This window comes from Zonotrichia albicollis, chromosome 1 (genome assembly GCF_047830755.1).
Source record: "Zonotrichia albicollis isolate bZonAlb1 chromosome 1, bZonAlb1.hap1, whole genome shotgun sequence".
Lineage (NCBI taxonomy): Eukaryota > Metazoa > Chordata > Aves > Passeriformes > Passerellidae > Zonotrichia > Zonotrichia albicollis.
The window spans coordinates 4,612,596-4,631,387 of NC_133819.1; the positions used below are offsets into that span (position 1 = coordinate 4,612,596).

Here is an 18,792-nt window from a genome sequence, read left to right on the forward strand (position 1 = left end):
TGTTTCTGAGGTGCCACGTGGGTTTTTTTCTTTTTTGAAAGGGTGGTGGTGATAATCCATTTTGTTTGCAGATACCTTCCTCATGTCTTCCCAGATCCTCTTTCCTGCTGCTGTCCTAAAGGGACTTGTACAACTTCAAATGACTCCCAGTGAGTCTCCTCTGTGGCTCCTCCTCAGCATACAGGGCAGTTCCTGGGCTGTTCCCTGGAGTTTCCTGCTGCTGAAGTGGAACAGCTTCTCCAAGACAAAGCTGCAGCTTGGTCCTGTACCTCCCACCCCTGTGGTGCAAAATACCAGAGCTGGGAACTGCTGTGATTCATTAATTCCTCTCCATCTTCTTTCTAAGATGCCTTCTTAGATTGTTCCCATCTATTAAAAACATTCCTGCACTCTCAGAGGGCTTTCAGTACAAATATTTCCTGAAGGCCCTGTGTGGAAGGACCTTGGTGCCCTCCCACTGTCTCTCTGATTCCAGGTTTTCCTTTAGATACACAAAAAGGATCCTATTTTTAGCAGCTAGCAGTCAATGGCACAGGAATTCATGAGTAGGGAGGAAAGGATGTGAACTATCCAAATATATTTTTTTCAAATGAGATCTCTTTACATTCCTATCACCACAGTAATAAGCCATGAGTCACTGTTACACTGAACTATTAGACCATTATTGTAAACTCATGTCACTAGAATCTGCTAATGTGAACCATAAACCTTGCCTGCTCTCTGCTTTGCTGGTTCCAGTAGATATTGGCCAGTTATAAGGATAAGAACAGTATTCCCTCACAAATTTCATTCCCAGATGGCAAGAAATGAATGAAATCTTATCCAATCCTATCTTTCTATTCCTAGAGTTTCTCTTCTCATTGCCTTTTAAGAGAACTCCTCTTACTGTAACATTACAAAAGAAGTTTTATTTGATTTCTTCAAAGTTTGCCAGCTGTAAATTGGGACCAAGCACTCTCAGTTGAGAGAATATCCATGGGAGCACCTCCAAAACTGCTTTCTGTGCTCAGCCCTGCCATGGCCCTGCCCTTGTCTGTTGCAGCAGACAAGTCCCATGTGTCCCTGGGCACTTCAATCTCCTTCTGAGGGTCTGTCAGGGGTGATGAGCAGACTGAGTTTTTTCTAGAAGAGTTTTGTTGAATATTAAAATGTCAAAATGGTGTTAAACACACAGAGTGTATTTAAGTCCTTGGCCACCCTTCATCAGCTAGCTGCAGAAGAGTCAGGCCAGATGTACCCACTTGTCCAGCAGGGTCTGGCTGCTTCCACCAGGCTCATTTTGCACTTTGAAGAACCAGGGAAAAAGCTCTGAAACACATTCTCATCCCTGTGCTGGTCAGCTGCTTAGAAAATGCTTTATGATGGAGATTTACCCTGCACAGAAGAGGCTGGTGGGAAAACCTTTCTGTCCTCAGAAGCTGTGACTTTCCCAGGGTGAAAAGAGGTGCAGGCATGTGAAGTGTCTTTCATTGGCTCCTGTAAAGACAAAGAGGTATTAAGACAGCATTATTGTAAACCAGAGCAGAGCAAGGGCTGATTGTTAAATGGTGGTTCAGGTATGTGCTAATCAAGATCTTGTTATAATTATTTCTCAAGCATTGATTTTTATATTAGATTGGAAGGAGGTAGCAATTAATTTGTTACAGAGAGGGTTAAATGGCTTTCAATTTATACACTAAAAAAAATCATAAACTTAGAAGAAATGTGTAAGAATAAAAAAACTTGTCTTGGAGATAAACTCTTTTCTTGTTTCCTGGAGCTTAAAATCTGGGGGCTATTTTCAGTGAAGGAAGTTAGAGAGCAGCACAGAGTTTCTGTGAGAGGCAGGCTGCTGGGATGAGAAGTGTGTTTGCAGAGTGAAAGCTGGTTTCAGTAAACACCCTGTGAGAACCAGAATTCACCTGTTAAAACTGGGCCTTCAGCTACTTGACTTCAAAGTGACCTCAGAGCTGAATTTGAAATGGCTCAGTGACGGGGTGGAGATACAGGGTAGCACACGGGAACACTTAGGAAAACCTGCTGGTGTGGTTCAAACTGGAATTTAGCTTGTGGTTTGAAAACAACTATTATTAAAAGCTTGCTCCAGTTGGAGGGTTTGAAATCACTGCTCCTTCCTCCACTGCAGGGTCTTCACATCATTTCTCCAAAGCAAAGCTGCCAGGAGAAACCCCTGGAGATCAAGTGCAGTGCCCGCCTTTGTTTGTTGGAGAGGAAACTGCTTTGTATTTAGTTAAGTAATCAGCTGCAGTTTGATAGAGTGAGGTCCCTTCAATAAACCTGGGAGTGTTTCCATGAAGAGAGAACAGCAGGCAAATTCTGCAGTGGAACAAGGTCAGGCATTCTGCTCGAGGACATGGGCAGTGAAACAGGCATTGATGGGCTTCCCTCAGCCCAGGCTGTACCAGGCAGCTCCACAGGCACATTTGGTGCCATTGTCTGCCCCAGCCCTGGCAGCCTCTGCTCTTACACACAGAGGTTTATGGTGCCTTAAAGAGCCTTAAACCATAAATATGGCAACAAATGCCATGGCCCTGAACACAGCTAAACTGTGACAGCAAATGTCTCTGCATGGCTGGGCTGAAAGAGCAACTTTGGCTTCAACTCTAGCAAGGAGAAAATTATATATCTGAGAGGCTACATGACCAGAAAGATGAAATCTGTAGGGCATGAATACACAAACTGGAGTTTAAATCAGTTTTCTGTAACCCAAGTGTAAAAAGCCAAAAGTGAGTTTATGTTCACAGTTGTGATGATGATCACATAATTATAAAATAGTTTGGATTGGACCTTTAAAGGCCATCCAGCCCCAGCCCTCTGCAATGACCAGGGACAGCTTCAACCACACCAGGTTGCCAGAACCCCATCCAACCTGACCTTTAATATTTGCAGGAATGAGGCATCACCACCTCTCTGGGCCACCTGTGCCTCACCACCCTTATGATAAAAAACTTCTGTCTGATATCTCATCTAAACTGACAGTCCTTCAGTTTAAAGTCATTGCCCCTTGTTCTACTGCAACAGGCCCTGCTAAAAAGTTTGTTCCCTTTTGTCTTACAGCAGAGGTGACAAAATCCATCAAGAACCCTTTCCAGGTACTAAAAGTAGCAATATCTGTGTGCTGAGCATTGAAAACCAATCTGGGTATTAAACATCATTTTTGCAATATTACATGGATGGAAAAAGCAAGCTAGGAGCTGGACAGTGCCAGTAAGTTTCACTGAAACAATAAGAAATTGGCTCAGAAAAGCAGGAAAGCATGTGCCTGACGAGAAGGGGACATTTTGTGTGAGCATGCATTGTGTGCCTGGTGTGCCAAGGCTTTGGCAGTGCCACACCAGCCCCAGGATATCAGTGAAATGCAGGAGCCAGGAGAAAGCCCCCATTCTGCTGCAGAATTGATGGAGGAAGACCGCCCTGCCTGCCCTGATCCGTGGTGTTTTACTGGAAGTCAAAAAATGCAGGAAACCCAGCTCTGGAATGTCTATTTTTTTCTTTCCTCAGGGATTTTTTTCTTCTCAGGCTGCAGCCTTCCCACCTGAAAGACATCTGAAGTTTTTCCACTTCTCAGTCTCCCCTAAAGCCCGGTCCAGAGCGGAGGTGGATACACCAGGAAGCTGCTTTTCCACTTCATATTTCCACTAAAATTTCTTGTTATTACAAAAGAGCACTTGATTCAGCAGCACCACTTCACAGCTCTTTTATAAATAGTCGCATTGCCTCTGCCCTGAGGGGCTCACAGCCTACACGAGACAGGCAAAATACAGAAAATCAGGAAAAAGGGGATGAGCAGAAGGGATGAAAGAGGAGAAGGTGCTGCTTGGAAGTCAGAAGCTGGCTAAGGAATAAAAGCTTTGTGGAATCCAGCTCAGTGTTTTCATCCCTCAGCAGACTCAGCTTGGAACAACCCACTAAATGAATGAGTGAAACAGCAACCCCTGACTTTTGAGAGACTCAAAATGCTGAGTTCATTAAAAAAAAAAAATTGCAAAATTGATGAGACCTGGAGTCTATGACTGAATGAGAGATCTGGGTTTAAAAATATGGAAATGCATTTTTCATGGCAGAGCTGGAAAAATAAAATGTAGCACTCATCTCTCCATGCTCACGTGGCCACTAGTGGTCCTGCCAGTGAACATTTTAAATTTTAATTTTGATCAAAGCCTGTGGTTATTCTTAAAGAACAAGGCACATTGTGGACCTAATCCTACCCCAGTGGTCTAAAGCAGTAATAGTTTTAGCATTGCCTTCAGGGAGAGGATTTTCAGCCCAGAATAAGAGAATCCAAAAGATGGTTCTGAATTTAAAAGCATGTGGTAAAATTAAGTGTATAAGCCTCTTTTTGTAGTTGGTGCCTGGCTCAGATCCGTTTTTACCATGCTGTTAGCTATCAGAAATATGACACTGGCTACCCCGTGCCTGCTCTGGGGTAAAACCTGTTTTTAATTGCTATATAAACTCCTTTTATAACATGGTTAAAAGATCACAGAGACGGTTCCGAGCAGTAATTAAGGCATATTTAGCAAATATTAAAAATGGCTCAGCAGGGAAATGTTTAACACAGACAAGCAGGAAAACAAACAGCTTTTCAGTTGGAGGTTCTGCCTTATGACAGAGCCTGTACAGCAGTGATCGAGATGGGGCTGCGGGGCTTTTGCAGAACACAGAAAAAGAGAAAAGGAATGAGCCGGTGTCCTGCATTAGAGCACGAGTGAAAGCACTGTGGTCAGAGCATGCCTTTGGCAGTGGCCCTCCACAAAGCCTGTTTGACCAGAGGAATCTCAGGAATTTGCCCTAATAAACTAAAAATACATGTAACTGATGTTCTTTGACCCACAGAAGGGCCTGACATCCAGCCACAAGAAGAACAGTGACCAGCAAAGGATGAAATCTGATACTCGGATTCCAAGTCCATTCTCCTGATGGTTACAGTCCTGCATCGCAATAGTGAGATGCTGTTTTATTGCTTTTCATGTTGGGGAAAAAAAATAATCCTCAAACTATAAACAATTTAAATGTATATATATTAGAGAGCGACATCAGCCTTCGTGATTCCTCACTCTTTTAAATTTCAATTTCTTTTCCTCAATGACCACCAGATGTACTCCTGAGTGCATCCAGCTAAAATAGCTCCGGGTGTGGAGCCTTAAACCGCAGGATGAACGTGCAGGACACCTCCATGACGTTGGACATATCCACGAACGCTGGAATTGCGGCGCGGAGCGGAGAATTGACCATCCTGGGGGGCTGCGAGCATACCAGGCCCCCTGATCCCTCACACACTATTTTTAACTACGGAATGCGCATCCCTGTAGCGCCCGGGCCGGGCCGGGCCGGACCGGGCCCCGCTCCTGCCCGCAGGCTCCGGATCCCCTCACGGCAGGAGCGGCCGTGAGCGGGGCCCGGCCCCTCGGGCACAGGGACCCGGGAAACGCCAGCACATGATTGACAGCCGCTCGACCAATAAGAGCAGCGGATCCTGCAGCGGCCAGCCAATCGTTACCCTCATTGCTCTTAAATAGGCACCCGCTCCCGCCCTGTGCCTGAGGGCGGGGACGATGCTCGTCGCCGCCATCTTGTGTGTGGCATCCCCGCCCTTTCCTTAGGGGCTCCTCCTCCGTCCTTCGCCTTGGAGTCCTCCCCTACCGGCCCGTCCCTTGAGGCCGGTGGGGATAACGGAGAAAACGGTGGAGTAGTCGCCTTCTGGCGGCAGGCGGGGTGTTGCCGCGCCACGCTCAAGATGGCGTCGGGCGGCGCCCTGCCGTGGCGGGCGGGGCGCACGCGGTGACGTTAGCGCTCCCGGCATGGGCAGGTGCAGGAGGTGGCGGTGGCCGGAGTTGGGCCGGCGGTAGCGGCGGGAGAGGAGGAGGCGGAGGAGGAGGGGGCTCGGACTCGGCCGTGCTTCGGGGACAGCCGGGACACCGCAGCGCCTCCTCTCCGCTCCCTCGCCCCTCGGGGACGCTCCCCCTCGCGGCGCGGAGGGCGGCGGGCGCGGCGCGGCCATGGCCGAGGAGCCCAGCGCGCTGCCCTGGTCCATCAACAAGGATGACTACGAGCTGCAGGAGGTCATCGGTGAGCGGTCATTGGGGTGCGGGGCGGTGCAGGGTGCCCCTCGGATGTGGGTTGTGAGTCCGCTGAGGGAAGGGGGGGGTCCGATCCCCTTCAGCTGAGGGGGATCCTGTCACACACCGCGCAAAGGAGTGGGACTGTGTGGCTTCCCCCTCCCTCAGCCATGTGAGGCTGTGAGAGGGTCCGTCCCCCCACACTGAGCTGTGTGAAGGTTTGGGGGGCCCTCCGCTGAGGGGGGTGTCTGTCCCCCTTCTCTGAAGGGTATGAGACTCTGGGGTGCCCCTCATCCTGGGGGGTCCCGTCGCACACAGCCCGGCACGGACTGGGACGGTGTGTCCGCCCCCCCTCCAGCCACGCATGTAGGGAGGATGTGAGCGGCTCTCTCCCCCCGCCTTGCCGGGGACTCTGAGGGGCTCTGTGGGACCCCTTTGCTGAGGCTGCTGCCCCTCCTCATCTGCGTGTGCGGCCCGCGGAAGGGGATGTGGGTCTGCCCCATCCCAGGAGGGGATTGTGGTGGTGGCGGGGACGCTCCCCTGGCCGGGGACTCCTCCCTGGCCTCTGCCGGCTCCTCTGGGCAGGGTCTGGGTCCGCTCGGATCCTCGGACAGGATCCGCTCCGGGGGGCTTTGCTTCCCCCCACGGTGTGGTCTGGGATGTGCTGGGGGTGAGGTTCACTCAGCGGGAGTGAACTCAGAGCTGGCGTGGGCTGTCTGCTGCTGGGACACCCCATTTCATTTTGGGGCCATCACCCCTGTCGGCAGTTTCGGAGCCCCGCGCTGCTTTGGTCCCTGCACGGAGGGTTTGGCAGAGCCGCCCAACGAGCCTTTCACCCTGGGATTTTGCTGCTGCCGTGCGTTTTCATTCATTGTCCTCAGCTCGAGGCCCCAGTCCTTGCTCTCTCCATTAAATGATTTTTTTTTTCCTTCTTCACTCTCTCTTGGCGTTAAGCTGCCCAGTTACCAAAGGCCTCCCGCTGTACTGATTTATTGGCTGTCTCGACCATTTTGTTGGGGTGTGTTTGAGGGATCTATTGCTCTAGGGCGAGTGTGTGACACATCGGAGGTGGTGCCACAGGTGACTCTAAGGTCGGTGCCTCCCGTCTCACCCTCCGGAGACTCGGAATGAAGCAGGAGAGTGGCAGGGCGGGCTCCCGGCCAAAGGGTTTTAGGAAGGAGGTTAATTCTTTGAGTAATCTTTGTGGAGTGCTTTTATTTGAAGTTTCTGGATGACGTAGCACTGTCATGCCCAGGCTTTCCATCTCTGCCTCGTGGGGAGGCTTGTTTTGTGTTGAGGGTTGGAGCGTTTGTGAAAATGCTGCTTTAAGAGATTAAATTCTTAGCATTGTTTAAAAGTAGGAAGGAACTAAAGCTGTGGAGTGGGGGAAATCCTTCTGGAAATCCCTTTTACTCTGTGGGACCAGGCTTTGTCCTCTCTCCCTCTGCTCAGAGGGAGCAGCAGTGCTTTAGGAAGGAGACCAAGGGAAGGTGTAATCCTACAGACCAACCCTTTAAATCTCCTCTGGAAAACGTGCCCTGGGGGGAGGATGTTCAGCCTCCCTGAGGAGCAGGAGATACAGGTGTGGGGAGCAAAGGGGAGAACGTGGAAAGAGAACTGAATTTCTCATAGGAAATTCTTCCTTTTCTTTTGAGAGCCTGCAGAGGGCTGTTTTGTGGAGGCAAAAAGCAAGGATTTGGATGTGAGTAAGCAAAGACAGGAGCAAATGCCTCTTTGTAGCTGGGGATGGAACAAGAGGGAATGTAAATACACTTCTGCTCTTGGGAGAACTTGCTGCTGGAGATGCACATCCCACAGCCTCACAGTGCTGGGAGACACACAGAGATGTTGTCTCCTGTTAACTGACAGAACTCAGGGAGAAATCTGCAAAAAAGTAAAAAAGTGTTGAATTTCTTCTGTATCTTCCCTGTCCCTCTGCAAACGGAGTGTCTGGATGTCGCCTGCTCGCTGGAGGGTTGTGTTGGCATTTGGCATGTGATGGAGCGTACCCTGAGATGTGTATATTGCAAACATATGGTTTCTCTTTTTAACTTTGCTGTCCCCTGCCCCCCCTTTGCTCCTTTCAAACACTGCCGTGCCTGCCAGCGGCCTGCATGGAGATGTGACGCAAGTTTCCTAGCACGTATATGATTTGTGGGACAAAATGTCACTGTGTTAACTGAGCTGGACTGCCTTGCCTCCTGCTTCATGTCTCCTGTAAACCTCAAGGGTTTTTTGGTTGGGTTTTTTTTATTTTTTTTTTTGAGCTCTCTTTATAACTGAAGAGCTGTAAAGGTTCTTCAGCAGGGAACAAAGAGACGTTCTGCTGTGGAAAGAGATGAACCTTGTACCGGTGCTTTTAAAGGATTTAACTTGTTTCCTGATGAAAAAAAAAAAAAACATTAGTCTTAAAATTCAGAGTAAATTTTGAGATTACCAGCTCAGCTGTTTTTTTCACATGGAATAATGAAAATCCATTTGTAGTCCAGTTCTTGTACTATTTTTTGCCTGAAAATAACCATATGTGGCTTTTATTGGATGTGGATGGTTCCATAGCACTCAAGTACAGGAATAGAAAAAGCAAGTTTCCTACCTGCAAAGAGACCCTGTACTGTAAAACTGCTCCCTGATTCTGGCTAATACTATATATAAATAAAAAAGGATTACTCAGCACTGGGGATGACTCATGCCATTCTAAAGGTGTGGATTAATATCCGTGTTGATTATGCTTGGTTAGTGTTAATAACTGCTGAGTAGCCTTCTTAGGCTTAAATAACTTCTGGTATATTCTGAATCAAGGAACTTTGATCAGAGGAGAATCTGATTTCATTTTAAGAAAGGATAAAATGCAGGTGGGGTAGAGGAAGCAATTTAAAAAGCATTTCAGAGAAATGTACCCCCAGAGTAGCGAGAGTTCTGCAGGTGAATAGGGCCTCTGGAGATGCTGCAATTTTTATCTAAAAAGCAGAATATAGTCTGTGCTGTGGTTGTGAAGGTGGTTGGTCTTCTGAGCGTGGATTGCATATAAATTACTGCAGGCTTCTTTTTGAAGCCTGAAAAAAATTCGACCTCATGCTGCTTGTGCTGATCAGATCCTCACACATTCAGGTTCCCCTGGATCTCGCAATTCCTCTTGGAAATGCTGGTAGCAGGAGTGAAGCTGGTTGGAACTGGGTCATTCTCGTTTTGCTACTTTTCTGGAAAGATTAGAGCCCTGCTGACTGTGGCTGTGTGATTTAGGAGCATCCCCTGTGCTGTGAGCAGCCCATGCCAGAAACAGGAGATAAATTAGTGGTGGGAGTGCTCCCAGGCTCTGCTCCTGTGCCCTCTCCCCCCTGACAGATTCCTTTGCAGGCTGCACGAACAGATGTGCTGGGAGTTTCTTATCCCATCAGAAATCAAGGCTAAATTGAAAATTGAAGTCACCATTTTAGGAATGATTAGTTTTTTTAATGACTGTGGTTCAAGTAGCTTTGGAGTTGGGTTTTGCATGTGATCACGTTGATCTTTTGGGGCTGAAAATTAGATTTCTATCTGTGTTTATCCCAGCCCTGTGTGGGAGAACTTTTTTTTATGGGTAGAGAGGAACTTCTTAGAATTAAGGTGTCTGCTCTCCCAAATTTTATCAAGATGTCCCTGCTCATCTGGTGCTTGTGTAGGAGTCTTGAGCAGAGAAATCCCAGCTGTTGGAAAAGAGCAGCCTGGAGGTGCTGGCCAGGAGCAATCAGAGGCTTTGGATGTAAAAATCAGGCTGGAAGGGGAGGCTCTTGTCCAATGATACTTCAGGGCTTGGGTTTTGGGGTTTTTTTTTCAGTGTGGTGTTCATTGCTAGCTGTGGTTCCTGTGCTGGCTGCAGCCAGTTTCACACGCCTGATATTTAAAACCCATTCAAGAAAAATGTTACACTGTACAAAATAGAACTGCCTGAGCTCTAAATGGAGTGTTTAGGATTCAGTCTTGGTGCCATATGTTTTGTTTTAGCATTTCCTCATGGATTCCCACTCCTCTCCCCCAGCTTTGCTGAGCAAAATTGATTCCTATACTGTATTCCCAGTGCTCAGGCTGGTTAATTCATTTGAAGACTTTCTTTGTGTGCTCATTTTTTCCACATGAAGTTGGTGGAAAAGCCTTAGTTGTTCTATATTATGTTAAAAGTTACATTAAATTAACTTTGGACAATTGTAGATAAGTTAAAAAATGAGTGGTCACTCATAGTACTTGGTCGGCTTGGGAATTGAAGTGGGAGATGCTCAGTACAAGTTTTTCTGCTGCTTGGATGTAGACAAATATATCCTGTGTGATCCTGAGTGCAGCAGAACAGCCAAGCTGCTCCTGCATCCAGGCTCCCTTTCCTCTGGACACCTGACACATCTCTTTAAGACCTTTGATATCCTTGCCCTGCTAGAATTAGAGCTGAACTAAGTCACTTTGCACCTCTGGGGAAGTGAAAGCAAAAGGTGTTTGCTTGTGCACGGGCCTTTTTTTAGTGCCTCTGTTGTCTGTGTCCTATAGGAAGGAGGATAAAATGCACAAGGCAGCAAAAGGAGGGCTTACCCAGGCAAGCAGTGCTGAAGGAGGCTGGCTGGGAGGAATTAGGGTTGTTAGCCTTGCCTGCTGGTTGGAGGGGAGAGCAGCCACAGATCCTGCTGCTTTCAGCCATTCCAGGGTGTTAGGGAGAAAACAACACCCAGGGTGTTTGATGTGGGAGAGTTCACCTTCCTTGGGCCTGGTTTCTGTGTAGCAGCTGCTTCCAGTACTGTTGGGTACCTGGATCCATTAATGTTTAACACTTCCATTTCTCAAGAATCCATGCAAATAGTTCCAGTTTAATGCAAATATCCTGGCTGCTGCTGGGGAGTGTGGCTGTGCTGTGCTCCTGAGCACACCTGAGGGAGCGCTGTACAAATTCATGCCTGGGAGCCTTCTTGCTCCTGCAGCTGATGAAATCTTGGAGAATCAGCTCTTCTCCAGAACGTTTGTCTATTTAAACTTGGCAGCATCTCTTTTCTTTCTGGGTGTTAGCAGCTTGCCCACTAAGCCAGTCTGGAGATGTAATCTTTTAATAAAGATGGAGCTCTTTAAAATGATGGCAATAGCACTTATTGCTAATTGTGTTAGTGCCTTGCAACAAACTTTGTCTTCGTCAAATTTTCTTGGAAGATTTCCCCAAAAATGGACAATATCCATCATAAATCTCTGCACAATAAATTTAGCTGTGGACATGCTAATGGAGTGCTTGTAAATTTGCTGTTATTAAACTTTCTTAATAGGGGGAGACAGACTTGAGGGCTTTGTGGCTGTAGAAGAATAGCTGTTGGAGCAGTGGAATTTGGCGTTGCAAAATCTTTGAAATATCAGGATGCTGGGGCTTTCCAGCCAAGTCCAGCCTATTATCCTGCCTTCCCTTTAGAATCAAACAACTGAGATGCAGATATGAAGGACTTGGCTCTCCAAGTTGCTGCAGTTTCCTGTGACTTCACCTAAGGGAGTTGAGCCTTGACGTTTGTAAAAGCCACGTGGAGCTTAGTCTCTGTTCCTGGCAGCCACGGGAAAGCCTTGGAGACAGGGTTAGTGCCTGTAATCACAAGGTGATGGCTCCTGTGGGAGAGAGATGGGTTACCTCTGGTAGGCATGTGCTGTGTTCCTCCCTGAAGCTGGGGACAGCCTGAAATCCCCAGCTGCAGTTTCAGTGCCCCACTTACCCCAACAGGTATCAGCTCAGAGCACAGCCCAGCCAATCATTTTGCTAAGAAAAATATTCTGTAAGTGCTCTCATGCCACAGCCATCATTGTGCTCTCTCACTTTTCAAACACCATCATTTTCCAATAGTCTCTGCACTGCTTTCAAGGCTTCCTTTCCAGAAAAGCTGGAATGAACCCCAGAACTTGAGGAAATAGACTTAAAATCCCCTGAAGAGTGAAAATGAACAAGAGCCTAGCTCAGAGAGAATCAAAATTGAAAATGCACAACCTGTCCAACAGTAACTATGGAGCATGTACTAATGAGGGCAGCCAGAACAAAATCCAACTTGTGTGGATTGAGTAGGACAAGATCATTTAGCAAATGGTGTAACTGCAGCTGAGTGGGGCAGGGATGCAGGTGCCTCACTGGTACTGAGTGAGATTTCTTGTGTCCCTTGAGCATAAATGGACTGACCTCAGTGTGGGGTTCTCCCAGCCCTAAGTTTGATCCCTGAGCTTGTTTGCCTGAAACACTGCTCATGACTGGGGTTTTCATGTTAATCATCACAGCTTGCATATTTCTTGGTTTAACTACATTAGGTGATCCTGTCACACTGTAAAAGCAGGTAGAGATTTGTGGTGATACAAATGCACAAATGAAAAATCCAGTACTACTTTTCACCACTGCTCAACAGCTGCAACAACCAGCAAAGTTTTTTTTCCAAGTCCTTTCACCACTCCCTGAGGTTCTTAAAGATTATTATTTCCTGGTGTGCACCACTGCACACAGAATTCTTGTTTAATGTGAATTTTCTTGTAATGAAGAGAAATTCCATCCTGGAAAAAATATTTGGTTATGTATCAGCCTCCATCAAACTGGAGTCTAATGTGCCTTGCCAGGATTTCTGAGACCACTTTGGTTCTACACATTGATAAGTCTGCAGGGGATGATTCTCTTCCACTCTTAAAGGCTTCAAGATCCCATCTGTGAATGAAGTGCAGAAGAAATTCAGAGCACTGATTCAATTTCTCACCAAATTTCCATATTAGGCAAATCTTTTTTCACCTCCATTCCCTTACAGTTTTATACAGCTTGTGAAACGACACCTTCAAAGTCTGATAACTCAGTCAAATTAAAATGCATCTGTGAGGGAATACAAAAAAGTTTTTCTGAATGAGGTTTTAATTTTTTGCCAGATTTCAATTTTCTGCTCCAACTGCCTTGTCTTGAGAGTTTGGGGCGAGGGAGAGAAACAAAATTAGTGTTTTCTTTCATTTCACTGTTCCATGCTAGACTGACTTTATAGCATTCTCCCAGTGGATATTTCCTTTGGGCAGGAAATGAGCCCATGTAAATTCATTCTGGAAAGAAAAGGTACAAGCAGCATGAATTGAAATACTTCAGTGATCATCTCTTACTGTAGTAAACTCTCCTTGGGTTTTGCCAGAGTTTTGCTGTTTTATAGTCATGAATGGTAATTTAAGGACAAATTTACTCTTATTGCTAGCACCTTGCTATTAATAAAGCTGTGTGGGAGGATGCTGTTCCCATTTCCTCCATCCACAGAGTTGAATCAAGTTAAAACTGCAGAGTGAAAATTTGACCTTGAGTACCCCCCTCACTTCTGGTGAGATCTGAGTGAGCACGTGGCTTTTCCACTGGTATCCTCTGCTGGCTTCTTGTGTGCAGGAATTGAAGTTGGCTTTTGCCTTAGAGCAGAGCTAATTGACAAATTTTACTGGTCATTACAGGGCAGGGTGTTGTCAGGTAGGAAAATGTCTAAAAAAGCTCTTTGTGAATGTGGAATTGTGTTGAGGTGCTTGTGGCAGGGTGTGAGATTATTGCATCTTGGGGCAGTTCAACACATGTTTTGTAAAACTGATGGTTTACTAAACATTGGATGAAAGCTCCATAGTTACTGTTGGACAGGTTGTGCATTTTCAATTTTGATTCTCTCTGAGCTAGGCTCTTGTTCATTTTCACTCTTCAGGGGATTTTAAGTCTATTTCCTTAAGTTCTGGGGTTCATTCCAGCTTTTCTGAAAAGGAAGCCTTGAAAACAGTGCAGAGGCTATTGGAAAATGATGGTGTTTGAAAAGTGAGAGAGCACAATGATGGCTGTGGGATGAGAGCACTTACAGAATATTTTTCTTAGCAAAATGATTGGCTGGGCTGTGCTCTGAGCTGATACCTGTTGGGGTAAGTGGGGCACTGAAACTGCAGCTGGGAATTTCAGGCAGGAACACAGTATTAGGTTATCTCCATGTCTTAAATTCATCAATTAAAGACCATGTTCTTGTTGTGGAGTAAACACCTTTCCTGCAAAATCCACAGAGATGATTTAATGATGTCAATTTTCAGAACAGGCCCAGAGAGCTCCGTCACTTTGCTGCGACACAGCCAGGGAGGACTCCAGGGTGGTGGAGTTCAGTGCCCTGCTCTGGCTGATGCCAAAGTGTATCATCCCCATAGGGAATTCATGGCTGCTTGTGCTGGCAATGGCACGTGGGGGAATTGCTGCCACACAACCCTCCCTGTGACCCTGCCACAGTGGGCAGTGACAATGCCTTGTCTGTCACTGCTTGTGGCTGAGGCTTGGTGCTTTTCTTGCACCACTTGCTTTGTGTTCAGGCTGTGTCTGCAAGGACAGCTCCCTCTGAAGGTGCAGGAAAGCTGAACCTTGGTGTTTGTGCTGTCTCCAAACCTTAAAGGTGGTGATACAAATGTCTCCAGTTTGTGATTCCTCAAGATCTACCAATGGAAATGGAGTTCTTTGGAATCTCGATATGTTATGTCTTTACTTCCTAGGCCACTTCTTTGTGACTCTTTCTGTCTCTTACCATGTGAAGTTGTCATAAAATTGCAGAGTCATGGGATCATTCAGATTGGAGAAAACTTTTTAGATCATCAAGTCCAGTCAGTTACCCTGCACCACTGTGGTCACCACTACACCCTGCCCCAAGTACCACACCCAGTGTTTTCTGAACACTCCCAGGCATGGAGATTGCACCACTTTCCTGGGCAGCCTGCTCCAATGCCTGACTGCCCTTTCAGTGAAGGTGTTTTTCCTAATTTCTGATATAAACCTCCTGTGGTGCAACTTGAGGCCATTTCCTCTCATCCTGTCTCTTCTCCCAGGTAACAATGACTGACTCCAACCTTGTACAGCCTCCTTTCAGGGAGTTCTAGAGGACAATAAGGTCCCCCCAGCAGCAGAAGCAAGTTGAAAGGTGAAGCCATAAGTTCCATCTTTCACTAAAGTAAAAATACTCATTGAGGATGCCAATTGCTGTCTAATAAATAGCTTGGTATTAACAGCTAATAAGTACCTTGGTACTGACTTGCAGCAAACTATACTGGAAAAAGCATCTTGAGCATGACCAGGTTTCCTGTTGGACAACTCACCAATGCAAATCTTATTGGAACAGCTGAAGGGCCTGATGAACTGGCAACCTCAGCTCAGTTATTTGTCCACATCCTAAGGCTCAGGATGGTTCTTGTTACTCTTGGTTAAAGAATGTAATTTTTAACTAGTGGGCTGATCTTTTGTGCTGAACAGACTTAGAGATGCAGAAAATCTTTATTAGATCAAGATATTTGCTGAGAAGAAAGGATAATAGCCTTTGAGAGAAGATATATCTGATACTTAAAAGCTTATTTACCTAAAATAACCACGGTACTATCAAACATCTGCACTGTAAGCAGACAGATTGTTCTGTTAAGTGGAAACGTGGCCAAATAAAATATCCTCTACAGCTGACAATTACATTTGACAGAGTTCAGAGATAAAAATTGGGAGGGAAGAAAGAACACTGGCTTGGCTACTGTACCAGTGCTGTGTTTTGAGCCTTGGTAATACCTGATGACAGCCAGCATGGTATTTACATTGCTGCATATACCATAAAGGCAACTGACAGTGATTAAAAGGGAAGGATGAACTTTCTCCACTGAAGTTGCTGTGTTTGGAAATGAGATGTTTGAGCCTGCTTTCCATCGTGTAGAATTAGCACTGCATAGCTGCAGTGCCCTTTAAATTAGCCAGAGATGTTGGCACAAAATCAAATAAATATAATTGGTTTCAAACTAAAAATCTAATTTAGGCATGCTAATAGCATCTTAAGTAAATGTGGCAGGTCACGCAGGACTTGTGTAACTGGCCCTTGGAGCTTTCTGCAGTTACTGCCGTGGGGAAAATGCTCTCTGAGGTGTTCCCCAAATCACCTGGGTGCCTTGGGCAGCTGGAGGGTGGTTATTAAAGGCATGATGGGAATGTCTGCTAGTCTGGACTTATCTGGGATATCCTGAGGGCTGCAGGGGTCAGGCATAGAGCCAAGAGCAGCACCCTCTGCCACCCTCTCTTCGTGCTTTGGTGTTTGCAGTGGAAATTTTGGAGCGATGTCAGATGGGCTGATGCTCCTCCCTGGCAATGCTTCTCTCTCTGATACCTTCTGTGGCAGTGGCTTCCCCCTGGTCTTTGTTTTCCTTGCTTGTCCTGCAGTGGTTGGGCTCTGATGCTGGGAGGCTGCAGCTCTCACAGAGGCAATGCAAAGCTCTCCCTGGCTTGGGTGTGGGCTGCTGACTGCACATGAACTCAAACAGCAAAGTGACCCAGTGACAACTTTGTCACATCTCGCTGACATGCTCTGCGTGGCCAGCACTATTCCTCTGCCTGTGTTCCGGTCCTGGCCTGTTCTACATTGACAGGCTGACCATTTGCTCTCCAAGCCTGTCACTTCCCTGCTTAGTCTGGGAGGATTCTCAACCTGAATGTTTGCTGAAGGTGGAAAGCAGACGACATTTTTCTGTGTTCAGGGCCTAGGAGATTCTGAAAGATTTGTGAGAGAACAATGCAGTGTGGGGTGGGGTGATGATTTCCACAAGACTCCCCTTCCTTTTTGCAGAAACCTTGGCATTGAGTCATTTAGATTACAGTAGCTAACCTCTCTCCAGCTTAGAAATCAATGTCATTTATTTATTTATAGTTCAGAGTTCAGTGGGGCCATGGGAGATGTACCTAGCTGGGGGTATTGCCCATCAGTTGCTGATGCCTCTGAAAATAATACAGGGCTTCTTACAAGTGATTGGATTTGGGTTTGTATTCCTTCCCCTGAGTCTGAGACGTGAATTAGAGACTTGGGCAATAGGTCTGCAGCATTGAGTGTTTCTGTATTGATGGACACTGGAGGGGCAGCGTGTTTTAACAAGTGCTGGCAGCACTGTGGGATCTTTGCTGCCTTATCATCCTTCTGCACTGTACAGGGAGCACTAGGAATCTTGAGAAATACATTGTCTTACATGGGCACAAACCTCTGAGCTCTGGACATGGTGGGTGGCTTTCAGTGGTATTCTCAACTGTGAGAGCTCTTGTCAAGATGGTGAATAACTCACTGTCAGCAAGTTTATGTGCTGTTCAAATGTTTTGGCTCTAATTCTAATTGGACAGCAGACTTTCAGAATATGCTTCTCCTTATTCTCTGAATTCTTTGAGCATGTGTGATTAATGCTGGAATATCAGTTGTCTGTTGGACACTGCAGATGCTGACATAAATTGAGCAAAGGCTCTCAATATTTGAGAAAGACACATGATGGTGTCTTAATAACAGAAATCTCTTGTATTGTGAGTACTATTTGAAATCTTTGGCCTCACAACTTGCACAGAATCTCAAACTACTTGAGCTCTGGATGTACTGGAATAAATGATCAGAGAGGATTGCAAAGCACCTGCAATTTAAATGAAAGAAACAGGAATTCAGGAGTGAAAACTGCTTTTTCCTATTCCTCCTTCAATTCTTCAGTAAATGGTCTGGGCTGTAGTCATCAGATGTGCTGGTGTGAAATGGAAGTCACTTGTTTTAAATCTTCATTCTCTGCCTGGCCTTGTTACCTGCCCATCATTGCCTTTCTCAGGGAGTTGTCCAGCACATGCCCTGTGCCTTTCTGTACCTGCAGCCACCTTTGGCTTGAACCCAGCTCTGGGCTGTGCTCAAGGTGAGCCTGAAGCACAAATGACCCTGCTGCATGCAGGGCAGGGTGACATTTTGACATTGACCACACGGAAATGCAAAGTTGTAAAATGATTTATTTACATCAGGGTTGAGCTGTTGTTCCTAAAGCCTTTTCATCAGAAATATGAGGGTAACCACTGCCTTGTACATGTGAGAGTTCAGCTCTTCAGCTGCCTGCAGGATTGTAGCAGGCATGTAGTGCAGCTCTTCATATGTAGTGTGCACTTATGTCTGTGGGGATGGCTGGTTTTCCTCCATCCCCCATATAGGCTTTAAATTTGGCTCCCTCACAACTTTCCAGTTAAATCTGCTTTCACTTTCTGCCTTTGCTTATGCTTCTCTGATTTATTTCTTCTCTGCACTGTATTAGCAAGTGTTTCTCTCCCCCTTCTCTGCACAGTATCCTTCCATCTCTTCTGTGGATCAAACACTGCATGACTCGAGTTGAGAGAAGGTGCGCCAAGTTAAACCTGGCCTCTTACTGCCTCTGCCAGGGTTTGAACGAGGTGCTTGTGTCATCCTTCAGCTTGTAAAGAAATGTAAAGCCCTGGTTCTTCTCTCAATAGGCAATACTATTCACAGTAAATTTGTATTGGGAATGAATTGTGGAAAGGTGTCAGTGTGGCTGTGTTGGTGCAGCTCTGGGAGCTTCCTGGGGGTAGGTGCCTGTCTGCACTCCCATGTTGCTGTGGGAGGAGAGCTGTGCTCACTCCTTTGCTTTTGTAACTTTTTTGTCTTGGCCATGGATTATTGCTCTGCTGCTGCTTCAGTTTACCACAGGCCTCCCAACCACAGAGCAAACCCAGCTGAACTCTCCTTTACTGGTTTTGCTGCTGTTCCCAGTGTCTCCAACAGCAGCACTCAGAGCCAGCTTGGTGTTTGAGCTCACTCTGAGCAGTGTAGGAGCTGCCTGGGGGCTTTAACTCCACTCCTGGAATTGTTAACACTCTTCCTGCAGTCCCATGCTCTGCAGATGACACTTTGCTGTGAAAGCATTTTCCTCCCCACAGGTGAGCAGACTTTTTGCCCCCTCTGTGGCAATACTA

The 18,792-nt window shown here is 46.5% G+C and overlaps 1 protein-coding gene across 2 annotated transcripts in view; it reads left to right on the forward strand.

Annotated features, from left to right (window-relative positions):
• Positions 1–5,649: 5,649 nt before the first annotated feature.
• The window catches only part of OXSR1 (oxidative stress responsive kinase 1), an 88,356-nt gene continuing 75,213 nt past the window's right edge, over positions 5,650–18,792 (forward strand). For both annotated transcript variants that reach the window (XM_005491423.4, XM_074546297.1), the window contains exon 1: positions 5,650–6,069. In XM_005491423.4, coding sequence (XP_005491480.2) covers positions 6,000–6,069 — 70 coding nt within the window. In that variant the 5' untranslated portion in view covers positions 5,650–5,999. The remainder of the gene's footprint in view (positions 6,070–18,792) is intronic.